The 24237-nt window shown below is 55.8% G+C and overlaps 1 protein-coding gene across 1 annotated transcript; it reads right to left on the reverse strand.

Annotated features, from left to right (window-relative positions):
• Positions 1-41: 41 nt before the first annotated feature.
• NPTXR (neuronal pentraxin receptor) lies at positions 42-22867 on the reverse strand. Its single transcript, XM_068561981.1, has 5 exons — positions 21623-22867; positions 8463-8688; positions 7391-7638; positions 4633-4812; positions 42-4321 (listed from the first exon to the last, which is right to left on the reverse strand). Exons 1-5 carry the CDS (start codon positions 22865-22867, stop codon positions 4097-4099), a joined length of 2124 nt encoding a protein of 707 aa, XP_068418082.1. The 3' UTR covers positions 42-4096.
• Positions 22868-24237: the final 1370 nt, after the last annotated feature.

Raw genomic sequence — 24237 nt, forward strand, 5'->3', positions numbered from 1 at the left:
TCCGGCACCCCCAGGGTAGCCCCACCCTTGCAAGAAGAGCCTCAGAGTAAACATCATGTTTATTTTGAACATTCAAATTCACAGAAACAAAAAAGTAACAAAAACCATGACATATCATACACACACACACACACACGCACACGCACGCACGCATGTTGCATCTCATGTCACTTTATGTACAAAATCAGGCAGGAGAAGGAGAGGGGGAGGCGGGTCTCCAGTAGGATGCACTAATTTCACAGTGTCTGACAGCTCGACATGCTCTCTCACTGCTCAGCCTGGGCCCATGCGAGCCCCTTCCCCACCCAGCAGGGTCGGGGGTGGTGCCAGGAGGAGGGGTTTAGAGTGGCAGGCAGCTGGGACAAAGAGGGTGAAGAGAATGAGTCCATCTCTGGGAGAGGTGTTCCTTCCCCAGTTTGCTCAGAGCAAGGGTGCTGGGAAATGTAGAAAAGGAGGGACCCATTTCAGGGGGGCGGGGGGACGGGGACTGGGGCCACCGCGTCATGGAGAGAGCACTGAATGCAGAGTCAGAAAGCCGGGTTCAGGTCTCCCAGTGTCCCGGCTGGGCGCCCCCAAACGCTGCTCACCCTCCCTGGGCCCTGGCATCCTCATCTGTAAAACGAGGGCTTTGGAGCCCTTTCTGCCCAAATCTGGGGTCCTAGGTCACGTACAATGGTGGCAAGGTGATCTGCCCCTTTGGGATGTTGATTAGGGGCACCATGTGCCACAAGGTGGGAAAACTGGCAGATAAGAGCTGTGAAGCACCTGGCGCAGGGCGGGACCCAAAACAGAGGGTTGAGAAATATCAACTTTCTCCCCTTCACAGCCTGGGACTCTCAGGAGACGCCCAGCTTCCTCTCCCCTTTCAGCTCTCCTGGAAACTCCAGCTGGTGAGAGAAGGGCACCCTGCACAGGGACATGTTCCCTGAAGGGGCTGAGAACCCTCCCACGGCCTCACGCAAGGGGACCCTGGCCCTGGGGTCAGCCCACCCTGCATCTCTGTTCCTCTCGGTGGGGTGAATGGGGTCAGGAGCAATGGATGACCGAATCCCACTCCACAGACAGTGGTAGTGCCTTGTCCCCTCAGGCTGAGGGGTGGGTCCTGGATGTCACCTGCCTTGGTTTGAAGTCTGGACTCCGTCACTTGCTGGCTGATTGACATGGGCAGGTTACTTAACCTCATTGGGTCTCAGTTTCTCTACTTGTATAATGGGGCTAAGAACAGTCCTAGCTTAGAACTGTTGTGAGAATAAATGAGTTGATCCCTGTGAGGTGCTCAGCATGAAGCCTGACACTTAAAAAGGGCATAACAGACATGGCTCCAGCCTCGTTTTCAGCCAGGAGTAGCTTGAGGCTGCACCTGAGCACCATGTCTCTTCCCCGTCTTTTTGGCTGTGCCTGGGAGCAGCTGAAGGTCAAAACTGGAGTCCAAACAGCAGGCGTTCGGCAAAGGTAAGAAGGATGGTCAGTAGATGAAGGGGGGGTGGGGGGGGGGACTTCGGGGCGTTCATCTTTCTGGAATGGAAATGGGGATCCAGGCCACTCATCAATGGCCCAGACTCAGAGCCTACAAGTGTCTCCAGTTTGTTCCTGTTCCCTCTGGAGGGATGACCAGGGTGACTCAGCACAGGTCAGATGTCTCATGATCACCATGAGAAAGCATAAAGGACTTGGGCTGATGCCTCTGGGTGGGCTCAAGTGATCAAAGAAGTTCTTTCACCTCCTTCTCAAGACCCTTTCTTTCCCCCAAGGCCTCCACAAAAGCTGTTCCCTTAAAAACAATAACAGAAACCCAATAAAACCCAGTGTCCCGGAAATCTAAGTTCCGAATTCCGCCGTCACCCCAGCAACAGCGTATGTCATTATGAGACGCTTGACCCCGCACTGGGGCTGATGTCACTGGCTGTTACCGGGGCAACCCAGATCTCGGCAGGTTCTGGCTGAAGTGCACCATCACTCCTTCTAGGCGGAGTTGGGCTGGAGGGGCTGAAAGGTCTTTCTGTGCTCTTGAAATGGAAACGAGGATCTGGGGGCTGGAAGCAACAAGTTTTGGAAAAGCCTCCATGGCCCTGGGACCCACAGTCTGCAGCTCTTGCCTAGTGTCTCAGGCTAAGTGGACATGGGGAGCGGAGACAGGGACCCAAAAGGGGGGCAAAAAGCCACCAGTGCCCATCTGACTCAGGTAGCCAACAGCTGCCCAGACACCTGGTAGGTGACTGGCAAGGGGAGGGACACCTGTGTTCTCAGGTCTCCATTCCTGCCAGAGTGCCCGGGGATCACACCTCTCCTCCCCTACCTTCTGGGGGTGGGGGGGTGGGAATGCCAAGATGTTTGTATGTTTCACAAAGGAAGGTGGGCCAGTGGGCATGTTGGAAAGCGTTCTGACCTCTCAAATATCCATTCTCTCAGGTATAGGCTGGACTCAAAGACTCTCATGGGCGGGCAGTAGGGTGTGGGGGAAAGAGCACTGGGTTCTAGTCCTGGCTCTGCTCCATTGTGCTGTGTGATCCTGTGCAAGTCACTTGCCCTCTCTGAGCTCTTCTCCATCTGTACAAGCAAGAGGTCAGACTGGGTGGCTTTTCTCAGCTCTGATATTCTTCTACTCTCTTGGGGGAGCTGGTGGGGACTCAAGGGTAGGAACCAGGAAGCCACCGGCCCTTTGAGACACTCAGATAGGCAAGGGTGCCAGGCTGGGGGAATCCAGAAGAGCTGATCTTTACAATCTGTGTATGAGGTTGGTCTGCTTTGACCCTTGCCCTTGCCCCTGACTCTTTGGAGCCAGCTTCTGACCCTGACCCAGCCTAGCCAGATCCCATCTGCTGCCCAGTCCCAGGACCTGCCCCTGCTGTGCCCCTCAGTCCTTAGGCAGGTTCTCAGGCTTGTCCCACACTATCCACCTGAAATCACAGACCATCTCACTTTTGAGCTGGAGAGCTCTCAGAAATGACCGAAGCAAGGGCCTCAGTTCATAAATGAGGAAGGTCAGCCCGGAGAGGGCAGGGACTTACAGAAGACTACACGGCAGGTTAGCAGCAGGGCTGACCAGGAACCAAGCGCTCCTCCTCCTCATCCAGTGCTCTGCACACCACTCCATGCTTCTCCCTACCCTCTCGGCTTCTTCTTTCCATCCCCCAAAGGCTGCAGGGCCATGCAGAGCGGGTAGGTATTGTGGGTCCCCTGGGGCATGGGCCTCTGTTCCATGCTGTCCCCAGCCCAGGCTGAAGTGGCCCAGGCCCTGTCCTGGCTGCAGAAGGGGAGAGGTGACCATGCCAGTGGGCACAGCTGTGGATGGGCGCAAGGGGTGACTATGGCCCTTTGGCCTCCCGGAGTCTTGGTCCCTAACCCTCCAGGCTGGAGCTGGGAAGGGAATGTCCTGGAAATTGAGGTGGGGCTGGGCCAGGCATGGAACCAACATTCAAACCACTGCACACGAAGAAACAAGGAAAGAGGAGGAAGAGAGGGGTGCAGGTGGGGGTGGGGTGGGGGGAGAGGCTCCATCAAGATCCCACTGCCCTTGACCGGCAGCTGGTAGAAAGATAAAGGAGGGCTGAATCTGAGCCTCCCAGGGTTCTGTCATTCCCTCTCAGCTGGGGCACAGCTCTACAGCCTGTTATGGCCCCGAAGAGGAAGGGAACAGGCCTGTTGCATGGGGAACAAGAGGGCAGATAACCAGCCCTGCCGCTGAGAGTGGGCCCGTCCCCCGTACACGGCCTCATGGGAGGAGCTGTGAGATCAGTGGAATCAGTTGTGGTTGACGGACGGGGCGGGGTGGGAGGTGAGAGATGGCTCCACTCTAATGCCAGTGGCGGAGAAGAGCCGTGGGCCCTGCTACACACCCACTGCCGGGCCCTGCACTCACCCCAGGCTTGACCTGTTGACTTGAGCTGCTTGTCCTCATCCAAGTGGGATGAGGGGACAGCCATCAAGGGCAGGGCGTTCTGGAGGTGTGGGTATAGGTGGCGGAAACGGGAGGCGTGGCCAGGAGTGGGGCAAGAAAGGAGGCCAGTATGTGGGTGGGCTGAGGAGGCAATGTGACCTCTCCCCGGAAGGCCCCCGAATTGGCAGGCAAGGGAGGGGCCCTGGACGAGGTGGCCCCTCATGCCTTGGCCCGTCCCTTGCAGACATCGAAGGCGGCCTTCGTTGCACCACCAAAGGCCTCCACCAGCTTGTCTTCCCAGGGGATGATGTTGCCCAGCAGCGGCCCCGTACAGTTGGCAATGCCCAGGACCTGGGCAGGTGTCAGGGTGTGGTCCCAGAGGTTAAACTGGGCAATGTCACCCACGAAGGCCTGGGTGGCATCAAACCGGCCACCTAGGGTATCCTGGACCAAAAGAGCAGAGAGAAAGAAGAGAGACATGGAGTGAGGGAGCAGAAGAGACAGGCAGGCACTCAGAGTCAACCCCCTGTCCCTGCTGAAGTCCTACCCCCTCCAGGTTCTAGCCCCGCCCCTAGGTTCTAGCCCCTTGCGCAAGTCTCTGCTCTCTCTGGGTCTCACTCAGTCTGCCCATCTACAGAATGGCTGGGTCAGACTGAGTGCTCACTGCTGTGCTTTCAGGGACCCTCCGCCTACCCCTCCTCCTCAGGGGCCCTGAGTGGGTGGGATATCTAGCTGCATCCCACCCTGAGCCTTACCTGCTCTTGGCCCAGGATAAGGATCCCATGAGGCTTGATGGGGTGCCAGGCGGCCAGGTTCTCACCGGAGCCCCGCAGCTCTCCATCCTGGTAGGCAGACCACAGGCCGTCCCTTGTGGTCCAGGAGAGGCAGATGTGGTGCCAGCCATTGTCCTTCAGGCTCAGGGGCAGCTGGGCCACCTGAAAAGAGGTCCCCCAGCCCCAGGTCAGAGGTGCCACAAGGCCCAAGGCTGGAGAAGTGGGATGGGGAATGGGGAGACCGGTGTCCCTCCTTCTAGGGACTGACCCAAGGCTTGACCCTCCCCTTCCTCCCAGCTCAGTGTCTTTCCGACCACTCTTTCCTCTTTCCCCACAATATATCAATATAATCAGGCAGCTTCACTCAGATCACAAGGGATTATTCAGTGTTGGTTTTCAGTTGTTTCTAGGTAGTTTATTCACTCTCTAAGAGGCCTGCAAGGTCATGCAGGGCGGGAGCTGAATCTCACAAGCCTACCTTCCCCTGAATACCACACACAGTGCCTGGCACACAGCTGGGCTCAAGAAGTACTGGCAGTGGTAGAACAAACCTTAGACTCAGAGGCCGGGCACTGCCAACCAACCCCCTGTGGGACCCTGGGGAGGCTGCTCTTTCCTCCCTGGGCTTTAGTCTCCTCATCGTAAAGTCAGGGGTTTGGGCAAAGGATTCAGCAAATATGCAGCCACCTCTGCCTCCTCCTCCACCCAAGGCAGACATGGCTAATCAATCATGAGCCTAGACTCACCCTAGGAACCTTCCTCATCAAAGTGCTCTCGGAAGCCACTGATGATTGATTAGAGTTGGCCTGTGATATGAAAGGTACTTGCTGCCTCTGGATTTGGGGCTCCCAAAGGGCTCTTTCATCTCCTAAGTTCTCTGAGATCACAATTTATTGCAGCATTCTCTGAGGCCTACTTGGTGCCAGGCCTTGTTCTGGACACTGAGGGTGTGGATCTGGTCCTGGTCATAAAATAAGCTGAGTCTGCACAGGAGGGAAGGACTTCAGGGACAATATTACAAGACAGAGTAACATGGGGGCCATTTGGGAGGTACAGAGGCTGTGAAGGCCCAGAGGGAGAGAGGGGTGTGGGAACAGAAGATGCGAAATCTAAACACATCTGGAAGTACAATGGACTCTGACAACTCCGCTGCAAGGCAAACCAAGTGGCGGGGGGCACAGCAGAGGCAAAGGCTTAGAGGTTGGAATAAAATGAGAACTGTGAGTAGCTTGTGAGGTTGGTGCTCAAAAGGCCCCAGAAGTTCAGGGAATTGGGCCCTGTCCAGGGTGCTGAATTCCTTTTACTAGAACTGAGTGCTAACCATGGGCAGAGCCAAAAATGGCAGCCAGGGGGTGTATGAAGGGAACCAGGAGGTAGGATCTAGATGTCATCCAGCTACCCTGGTGGTCTTAGGACCTACTGGGCTACAAGGGAAATTCACTGTCCCCTGGGCCCATCTCCTTCCTCCTCCTCCAGGACACCCATGAAAGGCACCTCCTGCTAAGCAGGGTTCTCCTGGGTGTCAGCCACTCCTAGCAGCTCTCTGTGGCTGTGGCCTGGTCACAAGTGGGTGCAATATATGTTGCCTGCATTTTCAGGGAGTCTCAAAAGACCACCATGCCTGCAAGACCCAAATCAATGTGGCAGGTCGGGGAAGATATTTGGGGGGAATGGGGTGATAAGATGCTCCCCTTCCTTCCCCCTTGATCACCATGCTCCTGCCGCATCACTCCCCCCGGTCCCCCTACCTAGTCCTGCCCTGAAGCCAGGCTGGGGGAGGGGTGAGGGGGTGGGAGTCCTGGGCATGGGGGCAGATGGGTGACCCAAGGGCAGAACAGTGGAGGGGTTAAGAGGTGGTTTCTGGAGCTCAAGACCCCAATTCACATCATAACCCCTCCACCAGCTATGTGGCCAGGGTGCATTATTTGCCCTCACTGAGACTCAGCTTTCCCATCTGCAAAATGGGGATAATAGGGTGTCCACCTCCTGGTGCAGTTGGGTCAAGGGTGATAATATGGGTAAAGTATTTACTAGCACAGGGCCTGGAATAATAAACATAGCTCACATTTATTGAAGTTTGTTAAATGCTAGGCTCTGCTCACAGGCCTTTACATGTATTTAAGCCATTTATTTCTCACCACAGCCCTATGAGGTAGACAGTGTTATCATTCTTGCTTTACAGATGAGGAAAGTGAGGCATGGAGAGGGTAAGTGACTAGTCTAAGGTCACACAGTGGGTAAGTGGCAGAACTAGGACTCACATCCAGCTTGCAGCCCAGAGCCTGACCATGGCACTGTCCTACTCACCACGTAGGGGAGGAGCACGGGGCTGGTTGCAGGGGGGAGGGGGGCAAGGAATCCACTAGCACTCCCTCCCGCCCTTCCTCCCTCCCTCCCCAGAGAGGTCCTTGGACATCACTTGCTTCTCTCTTTGTCCAGAAGAATGAGCAGGGCCCTGGGGGCAGACACTTCCAGCCCTGCTCCTATAGCTGCCTCGCTGGGGACGTCTCTTAATCTCTGTCAGCCTCACATGCTCCTCTGTAAATGGCACACCACCGCGGACAGCCTCTCCTGGACATGAGCTCCTCTTCCCAGCCCCAGGTCTGGCTTGTCTTGAATTCCCAAAACCAAGCCTGGCACACACCGGGCATTTCATGTGTGCTGATTCTGCTGAGCAGGAGAACTGAAAGGGCTCCCCCTGCCCCGCCCCCCATCCCTCCCACTCGGCCCCCCCGCTCACCTTGTCATTGATCAGCAGCTCCATGGGGTCATGGCCCGCCTCCAGCAGCACAATCTCGTTGGCCTGCCCAGGCACCGAGTAGGAGAAGGGGGTGCCCTGGCCAGTGCCGCCCGACCTGGACCGCAGCCACATGCAGACGCTGAATGCGTAGAGCTCGGGCAGTGCCTTGCGCACGCGGGCGTACATGTAGTTGTTGCGGATGGGGATGCTGATCTTGAAGGCATCTGGGGGACTGTAGGCTGAGGACCCTGAGCGGGGTGAGCAAGGTGGACACGGCGGGGGTCAGTGGACACTGATGGGGGGTGGGCAGGGCATACTCCATGAGGGTTACTAGTCCCCTGGTAGCCCCAACTCGTCTATAAGCCTCTTAAGGGTGCTCCTCACAAAGGTTAAAAGATAAAAGGTCCCTGAGAGCTCATGAGTCCTAAATCCCCATCTTTCAGATGAGGAAAATGAGGCCTGGGGAGAGGAAGTGAACTTCCAAGGTGACAGAGCAAGCCAGTGACAGCTGTGGAATGAGGAGCCAGGTCTCCTGACGCTCACACCTGTATACTGTCCAATATGTCATGTTTTTCTGACCCCCCGGTGGTGCCAGCCCCAGGTGTTAAACAAATGACAAAATTCTGATGTTGAAGGTGCTATTGTGGGGGTGGTTAAATGCATGGACTTTGGAGTCAGACCTGGTTTAAGGTCTAGATCCACTACTTACTGGCTGTTGTGACCTTGGGCAAGTCACTTGACCTCTCTGAGCCTTATTTTCCTCAGCTGTGAAATGGGGATAATAACAGTACCACCCCTGTATGGTCTGTGAAGATTAAACCAGCTGATGTATCAAGTACTTAGCCCACTCCCAGAATACAATAAGTGCCAGAAAATGCTAACTGTTAACAATAATGATAACGCTATCTCCCAATTATTCTTTCTTGTGTTTCACAGCCTCTTCCCCACCATCCCATCTAGCTTTAGCCTCTGGAGAGCACGAAAATGCTTTCCGAGTGAATCTGCCACCCTGAGGACCCGTCTGAGGACCAAGGCCTCGCCTGCCATGCCCTCTGTGGGGCTCAGGACCCACCGTGCTCCAGTTCCGCGACACGGTCCTGCAGGGCGTCCAGCTCCTTCTCCACTTCCTGCCGCTGCTGCTGGCTGCTGTGACTGAGGGCCACGCGCTCCTTCTCCAGCGCCAGCACCTTGGCCAGCAGCTGCCCCTCCAGCTCGTCCATCTTGGAGTGCAGGGCGGTGGGCACCACGGGCGCAGGGGCCGGGGCCGCTGAGAAGTTCACCCGGGCTGGAAGCTCCTGCTGCTCACGGGGCACAGAAAGGGACACACAAGGTCACTTGGAGGGAGGAAGGAAAGAGACAATGGGCCCAGAGATGCCCACCACCCTTGCTGAGTGACCCCAGGTGGGCCTCAGCTTCCCCAATGTAATGTAAAATGGGATGGCAATACCAGCTTCAGGCAACAAATGTGTACTGGGTGTCTAGCAGGCTGTTTCCAGTGCTGATGCGTGATGGGGAGCTGAAAGCAGGCTGGCTCCTGCCCTCAGGACAGCTCAGCATACGCTGGGGTGGGGAGCTGGCAGTAGAGAGCTGTAATAGTCCCCTGGGTGGTCTACCGTGCAGTTGGGGTTAAGAGCCACTACTGAGTCCTTCATCACGGGCAGGCTATATCCTGATGGGTCCTTGAAGGGGTGGACTGTCTTAGTCTTCACTTAGTCACATGTCAAGCTTCTCTAAGGTGGTGCAAGGCTCTGTGTGAACACTGGGCAGACCCGGGGGGCACAAATCAGGGGCTTCTGGAACACCGCTCCAGTGCTGCGGCCATTCCAGGCTAGCATGTGGTTAAGATCACAGACTCTGGAGGCATACAGCCCAGGGTTCAAATCCAGCTCGAGAACCAACCTGCTGTGTGGCCTGGGGCAAATGCCTCCATCTCTCTGAACCCCTGGTTCCTCTCATGCAACACGGGACAACGGTACCTATTTAGAAGGGTTGTGGGGATGATAACACGTGGTAAATGCCCATGAACAGAGACTATTTACTGCACTTACTGTCTAGGGCAGCGTGTTCCAGGGTGGTCTCTGACACCCCCATCCTGCCCAGGATGAGGACAAAGTGTTTAGAGTCCCCCTTTTTCCTGTCTTAAGACCCCAGCGGGAAGGAGAACTGGGGCAGAAGCCAAGGCACCTCTCCTTCCCCCTCCCCTACTGGAGGAAGCCCCTTCTGGGGTGGAGGAAGGCAGGTGAGGCCACAAGTCTTGACTCTGGGAGGGGGCAGCCTCTGGCAGACACATCACAGGAACGTGGGTAGGAAATTAATAATTCAGTGAGCTTCTAGGAGCCAAATTAGACCATCCCTGTCTCCTATCTCCCTTTTCCCCTCCTCCACGCTCCCTATTGACAGCCCAATGCTTCCTCACTGCCCAGGGGCCCTGGTGGTTCCCACTCCACCTGCCCTGGGCCCTGACCACAGGCTTAGCCCCAGACCTGAGCTCACTGAATTCTCATGATTCCTTCACCGAGCAAATATTCAGTGAGCACCTACTATGGGCTGGGCACTGCACCAGGTGCTGAAGAGACGGCCGAGGGCCAAACAGAAAACCAACAGCACAGCCTAGCATTCCCTGAGTGCCACGTGCCTGCAGGGATGGCCCCACAGCTCAGGGCAAGTACAGAAGACCCCTCCCAGCTTCACTGGCCCAATCCTGGCCTTGTTGGTCATTTGCTGTGTGACATTGGGCAGGTCCCTTAGCCTCTCTGAGCTCCATGCGATGAGGGGATAAATGTGCCCCCTGCTTCAAAGTGCTGGGGGTGGGGAGGGCAGTGCAGGCAGAGTGGCACTGCCACACTCAGCGCCTGAGAGAAGGGAGTGGCCACCACAGACAGTGCCGTGACCTTGCACTGAGGAGCTGGAGGGACTGACACTTGGTTCCTCCGCTCCACCCCAAGAGCCGGGGCAGGTGGGCTAACCTCTCTGGTGTCATTTGTCCTCCTCTATAAAGCGGGGACTTGGAGTGCTCGGCTCGCAGGGCTGTAATCAGGGGAGCCCAAGCCTGGCCCGGCGTGGGCCACTTTATCCTCCACAGTGTCCCATGGGAGAGGACACAGCCACCCACCCATGCAGACGCCTGCTTTGGCCCGCCAGGTGGGGAGGCCAGGTGAGGGGGGCGGGGCACGGATGGATGAGCTGCTCGGTACACCCGGCCCCACCCATGTGACACTAATCTTCACTTTCCACTATCCGGGGGGCTCCTTGTATGAATCCTGACTCTGGTGCTGACTAAACACAAAGCCTCAGTCTCCCCTTCTGTAAAACAGGGACAACGGGCCCCACTCTGTCCATCCACAGGACAGATGTAAGGATGGAACAGTGGAAGTAACAGGTCCTCGTGGACTGTAGAAGCAGAATGCACACTGTGAGGCTTGTATACATCAGCTCATGGGGAGCTCGCTACCTCCACAATCTTCCCTTGACCACAGACAGCTTATGGAGCGAGAGGGCCAGCCACCCACTGCATCTGAGGCGACTGGACTTTCGGGAAACCTTGGGCTGAGGCAATTAGCTCATGGATTGCCTTCCACGTCAGCACTGGGAGGGCCGGGACTGGGTCTCCTCGGCCCCAGCACCATTCCAGCCTCACTTTCCCTCCTTCCGCTGGGCCTAGCTGGGCATGAGGGGCACACCTCTGAAGAAGAGTGTACCAGGCCCACCCTCAGCACTTTCCATGTATTTACTCGTGAATCCTCACAGCCACTTGTTTTGGTTGGTACTCTTAGTGTCCCCATTTCACAGATGGGTCAACCGAGGCAGAAGTCCTTTTGAATTTTCTACAGGGATGGGGCTGGGCAAAGCTGACCTCTCTGGAGCCAAAGCCTTCTCTCTCTAGCAAAGCGTCCTCCTCCCTTGGAGCGAGAAGGACCTGCCAGGAAGGAACAGGACGTCAAGTGCTATTTACACAGATGCCGTTGCGAGGAGACACCGCGCAGGCCGAGGGAGGTGGGCACACAAGCTGTTCTTTTGTCAGAGCCGCCAGCTCTGCACGAAGGCTAGGGAGGAGGTGGGCTCACCGGATCCTGTGTGGCCCCCTCCCCACCCCAACGTCTGAATCAGAAGAACATGACTCCCCCCACTTTCCCATCTGCTGCGGGTGCGGGCTGTGCCGCGTGGGCTCTCGGCCTGATGCCAAGTGGGCCCCCAGCCCAAGACGATAGGGAGACGATGATGCCATCACCCCACGAGGGTCCTGATGGGGGCTCGGAACCCACCCCTGTCGTGCTGGGAGTCTGGGGTGGGGTTTGGTGTAAGTATATGGGGCCTGGAGCCAGAGCCCAGCGTTCGGGTCCAGCTCAGGTAACGTGCTGGGCTCATTAGCACTCAGTAACAAGAGGCCAACAGAGGCAGCTGTACTCCTTGCCACGCACTGCTTGCCAGGCCCTGCACTCCAGAAGCACTGTGCAAACATTCCACAACCCCTCTCCACAACCTGGGGGAGTAAGGAGGCCCACTTTACAGATGAGAGAGCAGAGGCTCAGAGAGGTGACGTCATCTGCCTGAGGTCACAAAGCTGCGAAGTCGCAGACCCTGGACCCCAGTCCAGCCCCTTCTGATTCCAGAACCTGTTCCCATTCTTCACGCCTACCCTGACAGTTTGGTGGTCTGCCAAATGGGCACGGTGTCGGCCGCCCTGCCTCAAGGGCCAGCGGAAGAGGTTTTAGTGCCATGAGAAGGCTGGAAGGATCTGGCAGGTGGTGTCAGACCGTGCTGTGGGGCACCTTCACAGAGGGGCCTGGATGCGAGGGACCTGCCTATGCAGGGTGGCTCTGAGGCTGGGGGCCGTGGGGAAGATCCTACCACCTTGTCCCCAGTGGGGACAGCTCCTTTCCTCGGGGGAGCAGAGGGAAGGTGCTGGATTTCGGGGTCAAGGTCCCACCCTCTGCAGAGCTCACCCCCGCCCAGACAGCACAAGGCCCAGCCCCAGGGGCAGCAGGGCAGGGTGGCAAGAGAGCAGGCTCGGCGGCAGCGGTGTGGGTCAGGCCTCCTATCTCCCACGTCTGCTCAGCCCCCAGGTCCTGTGTGAGTCTGCCCGGGCTCACACCCAGGCTCCACCAGCCCAGTGACCTTGTTAGGTAAAGCTTGCATGCCTCGGTTTCCCCATCAGCAAAAAAAGGTACAAAAATAATATTATCTCATAGCACTGTAGTGAGAATTAAATAAGTTAATAGATACAATGCCCTTAGAGTCGGCACATGAAGTGCTACGTGTCAGTTATTATTATGGTTATTACTACTTAAACATGTATGTTTAATACTACTGAAACATCTCTTAAAGGAGCCTCCCCTCCACCTCCACCCATAAATTTTTTTTTAAATCATTATATTGAGAAAAAAAGCAAGTTACAGAAGAACAGTTAGATGCCATTCACACAAAGTTGCAAAAATTCAAAACTAGATCATGTATATATAAAAGCAAGAAGGAATGCACGGAGAGATAAATACAAATTCGGGCCAGTGGTGACCCTCTGCCACCCGAGGGGGACCCTGAGGGGCATCAGCTGGTTGCAACTCTTCTGGGTCTTGAGCCTGGGTGGGGACCTGGACGGCAGTCTTTATACCTTTGTGTATCTCTGAGGTACTTCACAATAAATTTCTTTTAACAAACGGGGGAAAAATCCAAAAGCAGAGTCTCTGAGGGTGACTCTAACCCTGAATCTTAACCAGAGCCTCACTCGGCTCCTGCGTCCCCCACCCCAGCCCAGGCCACCATCACGAGGCTCCGACTCTGGCCCTCCTCCACACAGCAGCCAGAGACAGGCACCTAATTGCAAATCCAAGCAGGTTGCTTGAAATCCTTCAAGAGCTCCCTTCTCCCACCAATAAACACCCTGCCCCTCTAATCTCAGCCCTTACTATGCACCCCCAGAGGCTACATTTCATTCCGACTGAAAGTCCCCAGCTCCCTCTCACCCTAGGGCCTCCGCACATGCTGTTCCTTCTGCCAAGAACACTCTTCCCACCCCCATCCCACCTCCTCTGGCCAACGCCTCCTCACCCTCCAGATGGCAGCTTCCCTGACGCCTCAGCTAAGATGCGCCAAAGGGAAAGGGAAAGAGGGTGTCTCTGGAGGAACTGCGAGTCCTCACTCACTCATTAATTCACTCATTCATTCATTTATTCATCCATCTGTCAACATGTGCTGTGGCAACACGATGCCATGGGTACCAGCATGACTCTCAGGTCAGACAGGCCCGTGTCATTCCCAGGCTCCCCCACTTACTGGATCTGTGGCCCTGGGCAAGCTGCTCAACTCCTTTGACCCTCGGTTTCCTCAACTGTAAAATGGGGATAATAATAGTATCTACATCTTAGGATATACATAATGACAAAATGAAAAAATATGTAAAGTCTGGCATATAAAAATGGCTGATAAAGAGTCATAACCATTATTATTACCTGTTATTATTGAGAGACAGGAGAGCATAGTGAGTAGTAACTGTGTGGATGTGGGCCCTGGAGCCAGACTGCCAAGGATCGAAATCCCAGCTGAGTGGGTTCAAGGTTCTTAACCTCTCCGAGCCTCAGTTCTTAAGCAAGGTTCTTAACCTCTCTGGCCAAGGTTCTTACCTCTCTGAGCCTCGGTTTTCTCATCTGTGAAATGGGGAGAGTAACGGTCCCACGGTTCTCATGGGACTAAGTTGTAAGGCCCTTAGAACAGGCTGGCACAGAGGGCGTGCTCAGCCCTGATGCCTCTTTCTAGTGCCAGGTGCTGTGGCTCCCTAGGCAAATAAGGCCCGCGCCTGCCACAGCAGTGCTCTCAGCTGGGCGGGAGGCTGTCTGGGAGCTGTGACAGGCACAGCACCCGCAAGAAGCTCTCTGTGGGGCAGCGGGGGCATGGTGAGTCGGAGAAGGCCTCTCAGAGGGGCTGTCCTGCTCCCGCCTTCCTCCCCAGGAGCTGGCCCAGGGGGCTGCTCCGTCTCCATCTAACCCTGGCAGGGAAGGGGCAGGAGAGCAGGTGGCAGAGGCCGGACTGATCTTTGTCCTGGTCCCCACTGCCAATTTGCAGCTGGAATGGAAAGAAGACAAATGGACCTCTGTGCACCAAGGGTGCCAGGTCAGGGCAGTCGGCGTGTGGGAGGGGAGGAGGCCGGGAGAAGGGGAGATGGCTCCCAGAGGGTGTGCCCATACACCCTTCTGGGCTCTGAGGCCCCAGAGCAAGTGACAAGGCACCCCAACCCCAGGCCCCTTCTCCTCTCCCTTCAAGTACTCCCCGTCAAGCTCCCACAAAATTCTCTCTTAGGCCCTGCCTGCCCACACACCTTCTGGGCCCTGGCCAAGAATCTGCAGCAGAGACTGAGGACCCCACCCTCAGCCCATTTTCACAGAAAATCCTGGCTGTCATCTTGGCTCAGTTCTGCCGTGCTGTGTGGCCTTGGGCAAGTCACTCAGCCTCTCTGAGCCTCAGCTTCCCCTGGAGTCAAACGAGGGGTGTGGGGGGGCACCTAAGAGCTTCCGTTTCGGGTTGGCTGCCTCGATCTCTGTCCCGAGTTCAGCGGGGATCACGTGCCCGACTGTCCTGGGGAAATCCAACGGCATTGTCACTTGGGGGGTTGGGGGAGCACCAGCCCCTGATCTCGGTCCACCTCCCACAGGCAAGGACTTCACAAAATGGCCAACACATATGAGAAAAGGTGCTCAACATCATGAGTCATCAGAGAAATACAAATTAAAACCACAACGAGTTCACTACACACCCACCAGAACAGGGTGTGTCTTTAAAATGACCATAGCAAGGTTGACAAGCTTCACAGCAGGTGGGTGTGCAAACACTCACTGCCACTTTGGAAAAGCGTTTGGCAGAAACTCCTAATGCTAAATATATGCCTCTCCTGGGACCCAAGCATCCCACTCCTGGGGATACATCCAGAAGAAATGAGGACTTTTAGCCAACCAGAGACATCACGAGTACATTCGCGGCAGCTTTATCTGTAATAACCCCAAACCAGAAACAACCCAAATGTCCATCCACAGAAGAATAGGTAAATAAATTAAGGTATCTCCACACATTGAAACACTACACAGCACTGAAAAATAACAAACCACAGACACACACACCACGGCTGAAGGTCAATGTTGAAAGAGAACACCAGACACAAAGGGGTGCAGCTTCTCTGAGTCGATCTGAGTGACGTTCAAACACAGAGAAAACTGACCTACAGTGACAGAAACTGGAACAGTGGTACCTCTGGGGAAGTATGGACTTTGGGGTCACAAAGGAGCCTTCTGGGGTGCCAGAAATGTCCTCTTATCTGGGTGGTGCTTTCATGGATGCAGCCATACATAAATTTTCACTGAGCTGTACGCTTAAGATTTGTGTCTTTTTAAAGTAAGATATGTGAGCTCTTATGTATATTGAATGTAAGATATACCTTAAAAAAAAAAAAAAGCCCCACAGGTAAGTCCCTGTCTTCCGCCCAAGCGGCTCTTGCCAGGCTTGGAATGGCAGGAAGGGTCTCCTTTCCCAGGCGAAGGCCTGCCAGGGATGAGAGGCCTCCAGGGCACAGGATGACAGAGAAAGAGGGGTTCTCTGGGTGTCCTGCCCACGCTTCCATCTGACAGATGGGGAAACAGGATCAGAGAGAAGAAGGAATTTTCTGAGGTCACGGTGAGCAGGTGGCAGAGCTGGGGTTTTTTAAAACCAAGGTTTCTTGCTAGAATGCAGGTTCCACACTGGCAGGGGTAGGGGTTAAGGGCTTCTCAGTATGGGTGCCCCAGCTATAGATGGGCGTTGGCCAGCCACAGGGAGAGGGGCCATCGGGGTCTGCAGGTGGCCTAGAGGGCACTAGGTTCCACGTCCTCCAACAAAAGGCCGATGGGCAGAAGCTCTCTCACTGCACTCTGCTGGCCCCCTTTATTTTTTTTTAAAATTTATTTATTTTTGGCTGTGTTGGGTCTTCGTTGCTGCGCGTGGGCTTTTTCTAGTTACAGTGAGCGGGGGCTACTCTTTGTTGCAGTCCGCGGGCTTCTCACTGCAGTGGCTTCTCTCGTTGCAGAGCACGGGCTCTAGGTGCGTGGGCTTCAGTAGTTGCGGCCCACGGGCTCAGTAGTTGCGACTCACGGGCTCTAGAGCACAGGCTCAGTAGTTGTGGCGCACGGGCTTAGTTGCTCCGCGGCATGTGGGATCTTCCCGCACCAGGGCTCGAACCCGTGTCCCCTGCATTGGCAGGCGGATTCTCAACCACTGCGCCACCAGGGAAGCCCTCTGCTGGCCCCTTTTGTGGCCAAAGAGGCAGGGTCAAGGGAACCAGCCCCCACAGAGCAGAAGCTTCCAGGATGGGCAGGAATGTAAGAGGAAAGTAAAAGCAACCAATAGACTTTTAAAAAGGCACCAAAATATTCTATAATCCACTTTGTTTATCTGCAGACTCCCCTGAGGAACTGGCGGTCTGAGAGTGTGTGGCTGGGGAGTCGGGGGCCACATAAACACGGAACCTCCATACTCCCCACCGCAATTCCTAATCAGGAAGCATCTGCCCAAGAATTCAGAATTTAGAGCCCAAAGGGCCCAGACCAAACCCAGCCCCTCCTAACCATTTTACAGATAAAGAAAATGAGGCCCAGAGAGAGAAAGTGATTAGCCTAAAGTCACAAGCAAGAAGAACTCAACTTTATGCCACCCAGCCTTCCTATTTCAGTGAATATTTAGAGCTGCAAGGTGTTTAGGGAGCATCTGCCCACTGTATCATTTTATGAAGGGGAAACAGAAGCCGGGGACGGGGAGGGCAGGAGGTGATTTGTCTGGCTCTGGTTCCTCCAGACTCTATGTGCCTCCATTTCTTTACCCATAAGATGGGAATGCATACAGCCTGCTTCATAGGTCTGAAGACTGAATAAGCTAACACGTACATAGTAAGTGCCTAATAAATGTTACTTGTTGTTATTATTTATTGTTTTCAGCCTCCTGATTATCTTGCCAGCCAGCACGACGAGCCTTTGAGAACTGGCCTTCATCACTCTCGTTCTATATGCTCTGAGGCAGAACATATAGACATGGTCCAGGGCACTATCCAACAAGAGGCACTTCTCTCACCTGTCTTTCTCACTCTCCTGAAGATAGGTGAGGTCTGACCCCTCCAGATGGATCTAGAGTTAATGATGAAGAACAAGGGCTCTGGAGCCAAACACTGACAGGGTCAGATCCAGGTTCTAACGCTGTGTGAACTTGGGCCAGTTTCTTAACCTCTCTGAACCTTGGTTTCTTCATCTGTAAAAGGGGGATAGAATAGTACCTTCCTCATGGAGATTTTATCAGGATTAAATAAGATAACGAACAGCACCTGACACATGGTAAGTGCTCAGGAAGCATGAGCTATAATTGTTATTAAGTCCAGGAGCCTCTGCGACCATCATCAGGGTGTTCCTTTTCATGGCTTCCACCCCAAGATGAGGGGAGGCAACTAGCTTGCCAGGCAGGATTAAGAATGTGATTTATGTCAAAAAATTGCTGCTTAAATCTATCTTGAAATTTCATTTTACACATAAATTAGTGCAAAAACAGAACACTGTAACATGCATACATGGCTGGTTGCCACATAAGTGGTCCTTTTGAAAAGTGGTTTTTGGCCACAGCCATAAAAGTCAATAGCATCTGACCCAGTAATACCACTCCTGGGAATTCAGCCTAAAGAAATACTTCAACAGACTTAAAAAGAAAAAAACAAACAACTATCTGCATGAAATCGATCCTGCAATGAGCATCTAGAAGCAAAAATAATCAGAAACAACCTACATCTCCAGCAACAGGAGACAGTCAAAGGATTGATGGATGGTGGAGCCTGAGATGGATCCCAGGATATTATGGCCATCATTAAAATGGTAATTACCAGCAACCCAGCAACTCAGGAACAATGTCTACACTTGGATAAACGACCAAAAGGGGGGCTGCAAAAACGAATAAAATGGTGGAATTAAATATAATTCCCCCTGAAATCTTTTGACATTTTTTCAATTAACAACAAAAATAACAACAAAGATAAAAACATAGAAGACAAACAATTTCTCCTAAGCCCTCAAATGTGACTCCAACTTGAGGCCTGTGGAGAGAGGGTGGGCGAGGGGGACCTTTCCTCTCCTTTGGTAGTCAGCCCAGTGGGGTGGGGAAGGGAGTGATGCAGAGAGGTGGGCAGCGGTGTGCTGAGATGTGCAGGGGTGGGGGTAGGAAGGAGACAGAGGGTGATCAGGGAAGGCCTCTAGGAGGAGGTGTACTCAGAGCAGACTTAAATGATGAGTATGGATATGTTGGGGGTAATCTAGGCAGAAGAAGAAGAAACTGGGAGATGGGCCAGATACAAAATGGCAGCCTGGGGGCAGGCTGAGTTTGCACCACAGGGGAGCCCCACGGGGTGGGCTTAAGGAAGATCCCTGGGGCTGCCTGGAGGAGGATGGATGGAGGGGTGTGCCTGGGCAGGTGGGAGACCAGCAAGGAGGCTGCTGCAAGGAGCCGCGGAGAGATGAGGCCGACTGAAAGGGGGAGGGGAGGGGAGGAGCCAAGTATGGCTTCTCAGAGCGCACCTGAGTTCAGGCTGGGACATGATGAAGGTAGGGGGCTGGTGGGACATCCAGAGGGAGGTGCTCAGGAAGCAGTTGGATCTATTGGTCTGAAGCTTGGAGAGAAACCTGGGCTGGAGACGAAGTTGGTTTGGGGCATCACAGTGGAATGGTGTTGGAAAGCCTCAGGGTGTGGCTGAGTTCACCCAGGGAAAGTGAGAGGAAGGCCAGGAGGGGCGCACGTGTTGCAGGAGGAGGACCCAAGAGGGGACAGAGAAGCAGAGAGGGTGGAGGGGCAGGTGAGAGGTACCTAGAAGCCAACCGCATGGAGATTTGTAGGAGGGGATGATCAACGGGGTCAGATGTTGGAGAGGGGTCCAGAAAGATAAGGACTGAAACATTCCCGTTCAATTTATCAACTGTGGTGACGTCACCACGAGCACTTTCAGTGTACCAAAGTGGGAGAGAGACTAGTGGTGAGAAAGTACACCCTGAAAACCTGGGGGCATCCTTCTGAGGCTTTTGGATGAGAAGGGAAGGGAAAAACTAGGTGCAAGGGGTCCAGCTGAGACCAGTAGTCTGACCCCGAGTCTGTTGGGCTCCAGACCCTGACCCCTGCCAAACACCCCAAAGAGACTGGCTATGGTGGCTGCCAGGCTCAGAAGGACAGGCAGCCCCTCCACATCCACTGCACTCAGAAAGCAGAAGGAGTGTGTATAGGGAAGCAGGACCCCCCCCACCTAGGAGGCTGACCTGGTGCCAAATCCCAGCCACCAGGATATCCCCAACCTCAGCGGGCTAACCGGAGGGGAGCCCACCCTGCCAAATGCACAGGTGCAGGTCCAGGGCAAGCCCAGCCCTGCCAGCCCCAGACGTGGGAGGAACCACGGGTGCCATCTGGGTGTGGGGGCAGGGACTAGGGCAGGCAAGGGGAAGTTTATTGAAGACCAGATCTTTTTTTTTTTACATTAATAAAATCTATTTCTAAAAGGAGGATTTGTTCCCATTTTAAATCTTGGCTATTTAAAAAATTAGTAATATTAGAGCTTAATGTTAAAAATAGCAATCACTCAAGTTGATTGAGCATACCTCTGCCGGACACTGTTCTGGGCCCTTCAAAAAGATTAACTCACTTCATCCTCCTAACACTCCAGTGAGGTAGGTGCTAATACTGTCCCCATTTTACAGGTGAGGAAACTGAGACTTCCCTTCACAGTTGACTTTCCGTATTTCCCTGATTATTTTCCTGCTCTCAGCTCTCATCCTAGGAATCCCCAGAGCTGGAGTGGGAAAAGGGATGCTGCCGGCAGGTAAGACTCTGGGCTTTCCTCCTGTCTCTGTCACTCACCTTAGGAGGTCTCTGAGCCCCAGGTTTGGGGTTGGCTGTGATGGCTGCCTGGCTGTGCTCTGACATCCTGCAGGGTGGGTGCTGACACCAACACGGACTTTCTGGAGGGCCACTGGGCCATGGGCATGGCCAACCTTCCATACCAGCAGCATCTCCTGTGCTGCTTGGCCAGGGATGTAACTGAGAAAGCCATGGAGAGGGAGGAGTCCCTGTCTTTCCTTCCTTCCAGCCATTCTCTTCCCTTTGACAGCTGCACTCAGTTTCGAAGGAGGTAATAAAGGGGGCAGCTGGTGCTATGGCCTCTTTCTCCCCCCTCTTCCACGGATCTAGTTTTGTTGCTAACCCCCTTCCCTGCAGTCTGGAAGTCGTGGATGGCTGCGGGTGGTCAGTGTCTCCCAGACGTCTGTCCTGCCTAGTGTGTCCAGCTTCCACTCCAGGTGGCCCCAAATAAGTTCTCACAGGGACGTAGGGGTCTGGCAGCTTCAAAGGAGAAATGGCTGGTCCAGGATCACAGGACAGCCAAGAGCGGATTCCCCCTGTTGGACCCCTTGTGTCTGACCCTGAGCCTGGGCCAGGAACATCTGAAAAAGGTGAGTGGAGGGGGAGAGACCCAGGTGGGACCCTATTCTCCACTCAGCCCCCACCCCACAGCTGCTGGCTTCCAGGCATCTTGTCTGGGCTACCACCATCTGAGCTCCTGCTATCAAGTCCGTGGTCCGAGCCCAGGTGGGGGGCTTAGGGGTGGAGGCGGTTGGGGGCTTAGGGGTGGAGGAGGTGAGGGGCACCCACGTTTGGCTTATGAGACACTGTTCCCTGCTCTTCCGCAGGAGAGGAGGACCCCGAGTCCCTTGGACAGCGCTCCTATCTTCTGACCATAGGGACTGAGTGTGTGGCTGGTGCTGCTTTGGGGGTGTCTCAAAGAAGGAAATAAAACGGACATTTAACGAGGTCCTAGTACGTGCCTAGCATTTTCACGTACCTACATTTTCATCAATCCACACTACAGGCGGACACCCTTATACCCATTTTACAGACTCGGAAACTGAGGCTTACAGAGGAAAAAGGATCGGGAGCGAGCCTTTCCCGTGCGCCTCCTGTGCCTTAGTCACAGTGTCAGTCTCCAGCCTGTGTGCGCTACCGGACTCCTCCCTTCTCCCCTTGGGAGGCAGGACCAACCATCCCCTTTGCACAGACGGAAACCCGAGGCTCCGAGACTCGCGGGGGCTCCCCAGGGTCCCTCAGCCAGCGGTGGCGGCGGGACCCCGGGACGCCCTCGACTCCCTCGAGCGGCTCCTCCCACCCCCCCCCCCCCGGCCAGGTCCCGACGGCGCGCGGGGCGGCGCTCACCTCGATGCGGTCGATGCGGTCCCGGAGGGCGCGCACGGCGTCTTCCAGCTCGAGGATGAGCGCGGGCGAGTCCCAGGGCCCGTCTGCCATGGCGTCGCGGCGGGGCCCGGCGTCCTGGAGGCCGCGCGGCAGGCCGCTCTCGCAGCGGCCCAGCTTGCCGGTGAGCTCGCGGATGGTGTCCTGGTCGGCGCGGATGCGCGCTTCCTGCTGCAGCGCCGTCTGGCGTAGCTGCGCGGCCGTGCTCTGCAGCAGCAGCAGCTCCTCGCGCTCGCTCGGCGCCGCGTCCCCCTGCTCGGCCCCCGACGGGCAGGCAGCCGCCAGCGGCGTGCACAGGAAGCGGCTGAAGAGGGGCACGGGCGGCAGCGGGTGCGCGCTGGCCGCCGGAGCCCCGGGCAGCGCTGGGGGCCCGGCCGAGCCGCCCGCGCCGTGCAGCGCGCTCAGGCTGCGCTGCGGGCCCGGGGACGCGGCGGCGCCCGAGGCGGCCGAGGCGTTGTCGGCGCCACCGGGCAGCGCCCGCGCCGGGCTGGCCGCCAGGGGCACGCTGGCGATGATGCAGATGACGGCACCGAGGAACGCCAGCATGCCCGCGGCCAGCAGCACGGCCAGGAACTTCAGCGTGAGGCGGGCGGCGGGGGCACCCGAGGCCCCCGGCAGGCGCGGCGGCGGGGTCGGGGCGCGGGGCCCGGGCGCGTGTGGCCGAGCGGGGCCGGAGCGGGAGCGGGAGCGGAAGGAGCCGGAGCCAAAGCTGTTGCCGCGGCCGCTGCTGCCGCCGCTCTGAGCCCGGGAAGCGCGAGGAGGAGAAGGCGACGGGCGGCGGGGAGGGGGGAGCTGGCGCGGCGGCCCCGCCCCTCCGGCTCCTCCGGGTCGGCCCAGCCCCGCACCAGTTCCGTGCCGGGCGCCGAGTGGGGGCGCTGCCCGGGATGCGGCGAGAGCCTTATCCGCTGCCGTCACCGCGCAGAGGGCGGCGACCCGCTGGCCGGGCGGCGGGACTCCCGGGCGACCCCCACCCCACCCCACCTGTGCTCTGGCCCCCTCCCGGAACCCATGACGCCGCCTGCTACCTTGCGGGGAGCTTTTCTCCGCGTCGGGCTCTGTGCTGAGGGAGCCAGGAGCTTGCTTACAATTAAGCCTCGCCGTGGACACACTCACAGTACAAATGAGGAAACTGAGGCCCACAGGGGTCAGGTCGCTGTCCAAGATCACGCGGCTAGTATGCGCCGGAGCAGCATTTGAGCTCAGGCGCATCTGACTGGACCCAGACTATGGAATGGAGCTGGGGTGGGCGTGGGGAGAACAAGGAAAGAGGCCCGTGCTGGGGGCAGGGGACTGGAGATTTTGATCCAACCTCTAGTTATACTATGGCCACCTGCCTGTCATTTCCCACCGCCAACTCCCTGAAGGACCAGAGGTCACTCCCCTTCAAAAACAAAAAATCTTCCTGTGATTTCAGAGGGCAGCAGAAGTTCCCTCCTCTGAATCTTTGGGAGCACAGAACATCGAGGGTCCCAGAGAAGACCTCTCTCCCCACTGCAGACTACATTAGCATGGCAAGACCCTGGTGGGCATGTGGATCAGGCAGTGGCAGGAACAAGCAGGCGTGGGAGAGGGCTCTGGTGTGGGGGTGATGCAGGAGCCTTTTACTTTCTCCTGTCAAAAAAGTCTATATATATTTTGCTGCAAATTAAAAATTAAAAATGTTTAAAAAAATTCTACCATCCTTCACAATCCAGCTCCATCTCCAATTTTCCACAAGGCATCTCCTGACCAGCATGGGTTCCCAGAGCTGGAAGGGTGTTCGGAAGGCTGGGACAGAGGAGAGGGGCTATGGCTCGTGGGAGCACTGGCCACGGCCACACCCAGGCCTGTCAACCTTCCAAGCCTGCCAACCTTCCAAGCCTGCATTCTTGACTTGAAGGGAAGGCTCACCCTGGGGCTCTGGACCACCATGGCTGCCGTGTGGTCTCTGCAGAGTGGTGGGGAGAGACCAGAACATTTCTCAGGAGGCAACAGCCCTGGGAGACCCTGTTTGGCTATGGGGATCCTGCCCAGTGGTCCCTGGGCACATGTTCCACACACCCCACCCCACCCCCAGCCTCAGGATAATGCCTGCCCTGCTTACCTGATCTCTGGGAATCAAAGGTTACCTGAGTTGTAAAGTAGGAGCAAATCAAATGCCAGCTCTGTACACGATGAGCCCCCAGAGCCGTATGTGCGTGCATGTGAGTTAATACTCATTGGAGCAGTGACCTGGAAACCTGCCAAGCAGCACAGCTCGGAGGAAGCGCCTCCCCGATGGAGAGGTGGGCCAGGATCTCTGAAGGTGAAGGCAGGCAGTAGGGGGGCTGTGAAGTCCTTCAGGTGCGGGAGGCATCGGGACTCCTGGTGCATCTATGTGTGTTCTGTGAAGACAGAAGCACACACATTACATCCTGGAAGGACAGAGGAGGCCAGGAGAGGGGACTGCTGCCAAGAGCAGCAAAGCCTCTGTGGCTTGGGTACCAAATGGTGCCACCTTTATGTGAGCTTCCCCATGAGAGATGGACAGCAGTTGGATAAGTGGGTCCAGAGACTGGAGCTGAATTTTGTTTAAACTGATTTGTTTATCCCCTCGAATG

Source organism: Eschrichtius robustus, chromosome 13 (genome assembly GCF_028021215.1).
Source record: "Eschrichtius robustus isolate mEscRob2 chromosome 13, mEscRob2.pri, whole genome shotgun sequence".
Classification (NCBI taxonomy): domain Eukaryota; kingdom Metazoa; phylum Chordata; class Mammalia; order Artiodactyla; family Eschrichtiidae; genus Eschrichtius; species Eschrichtius robustus.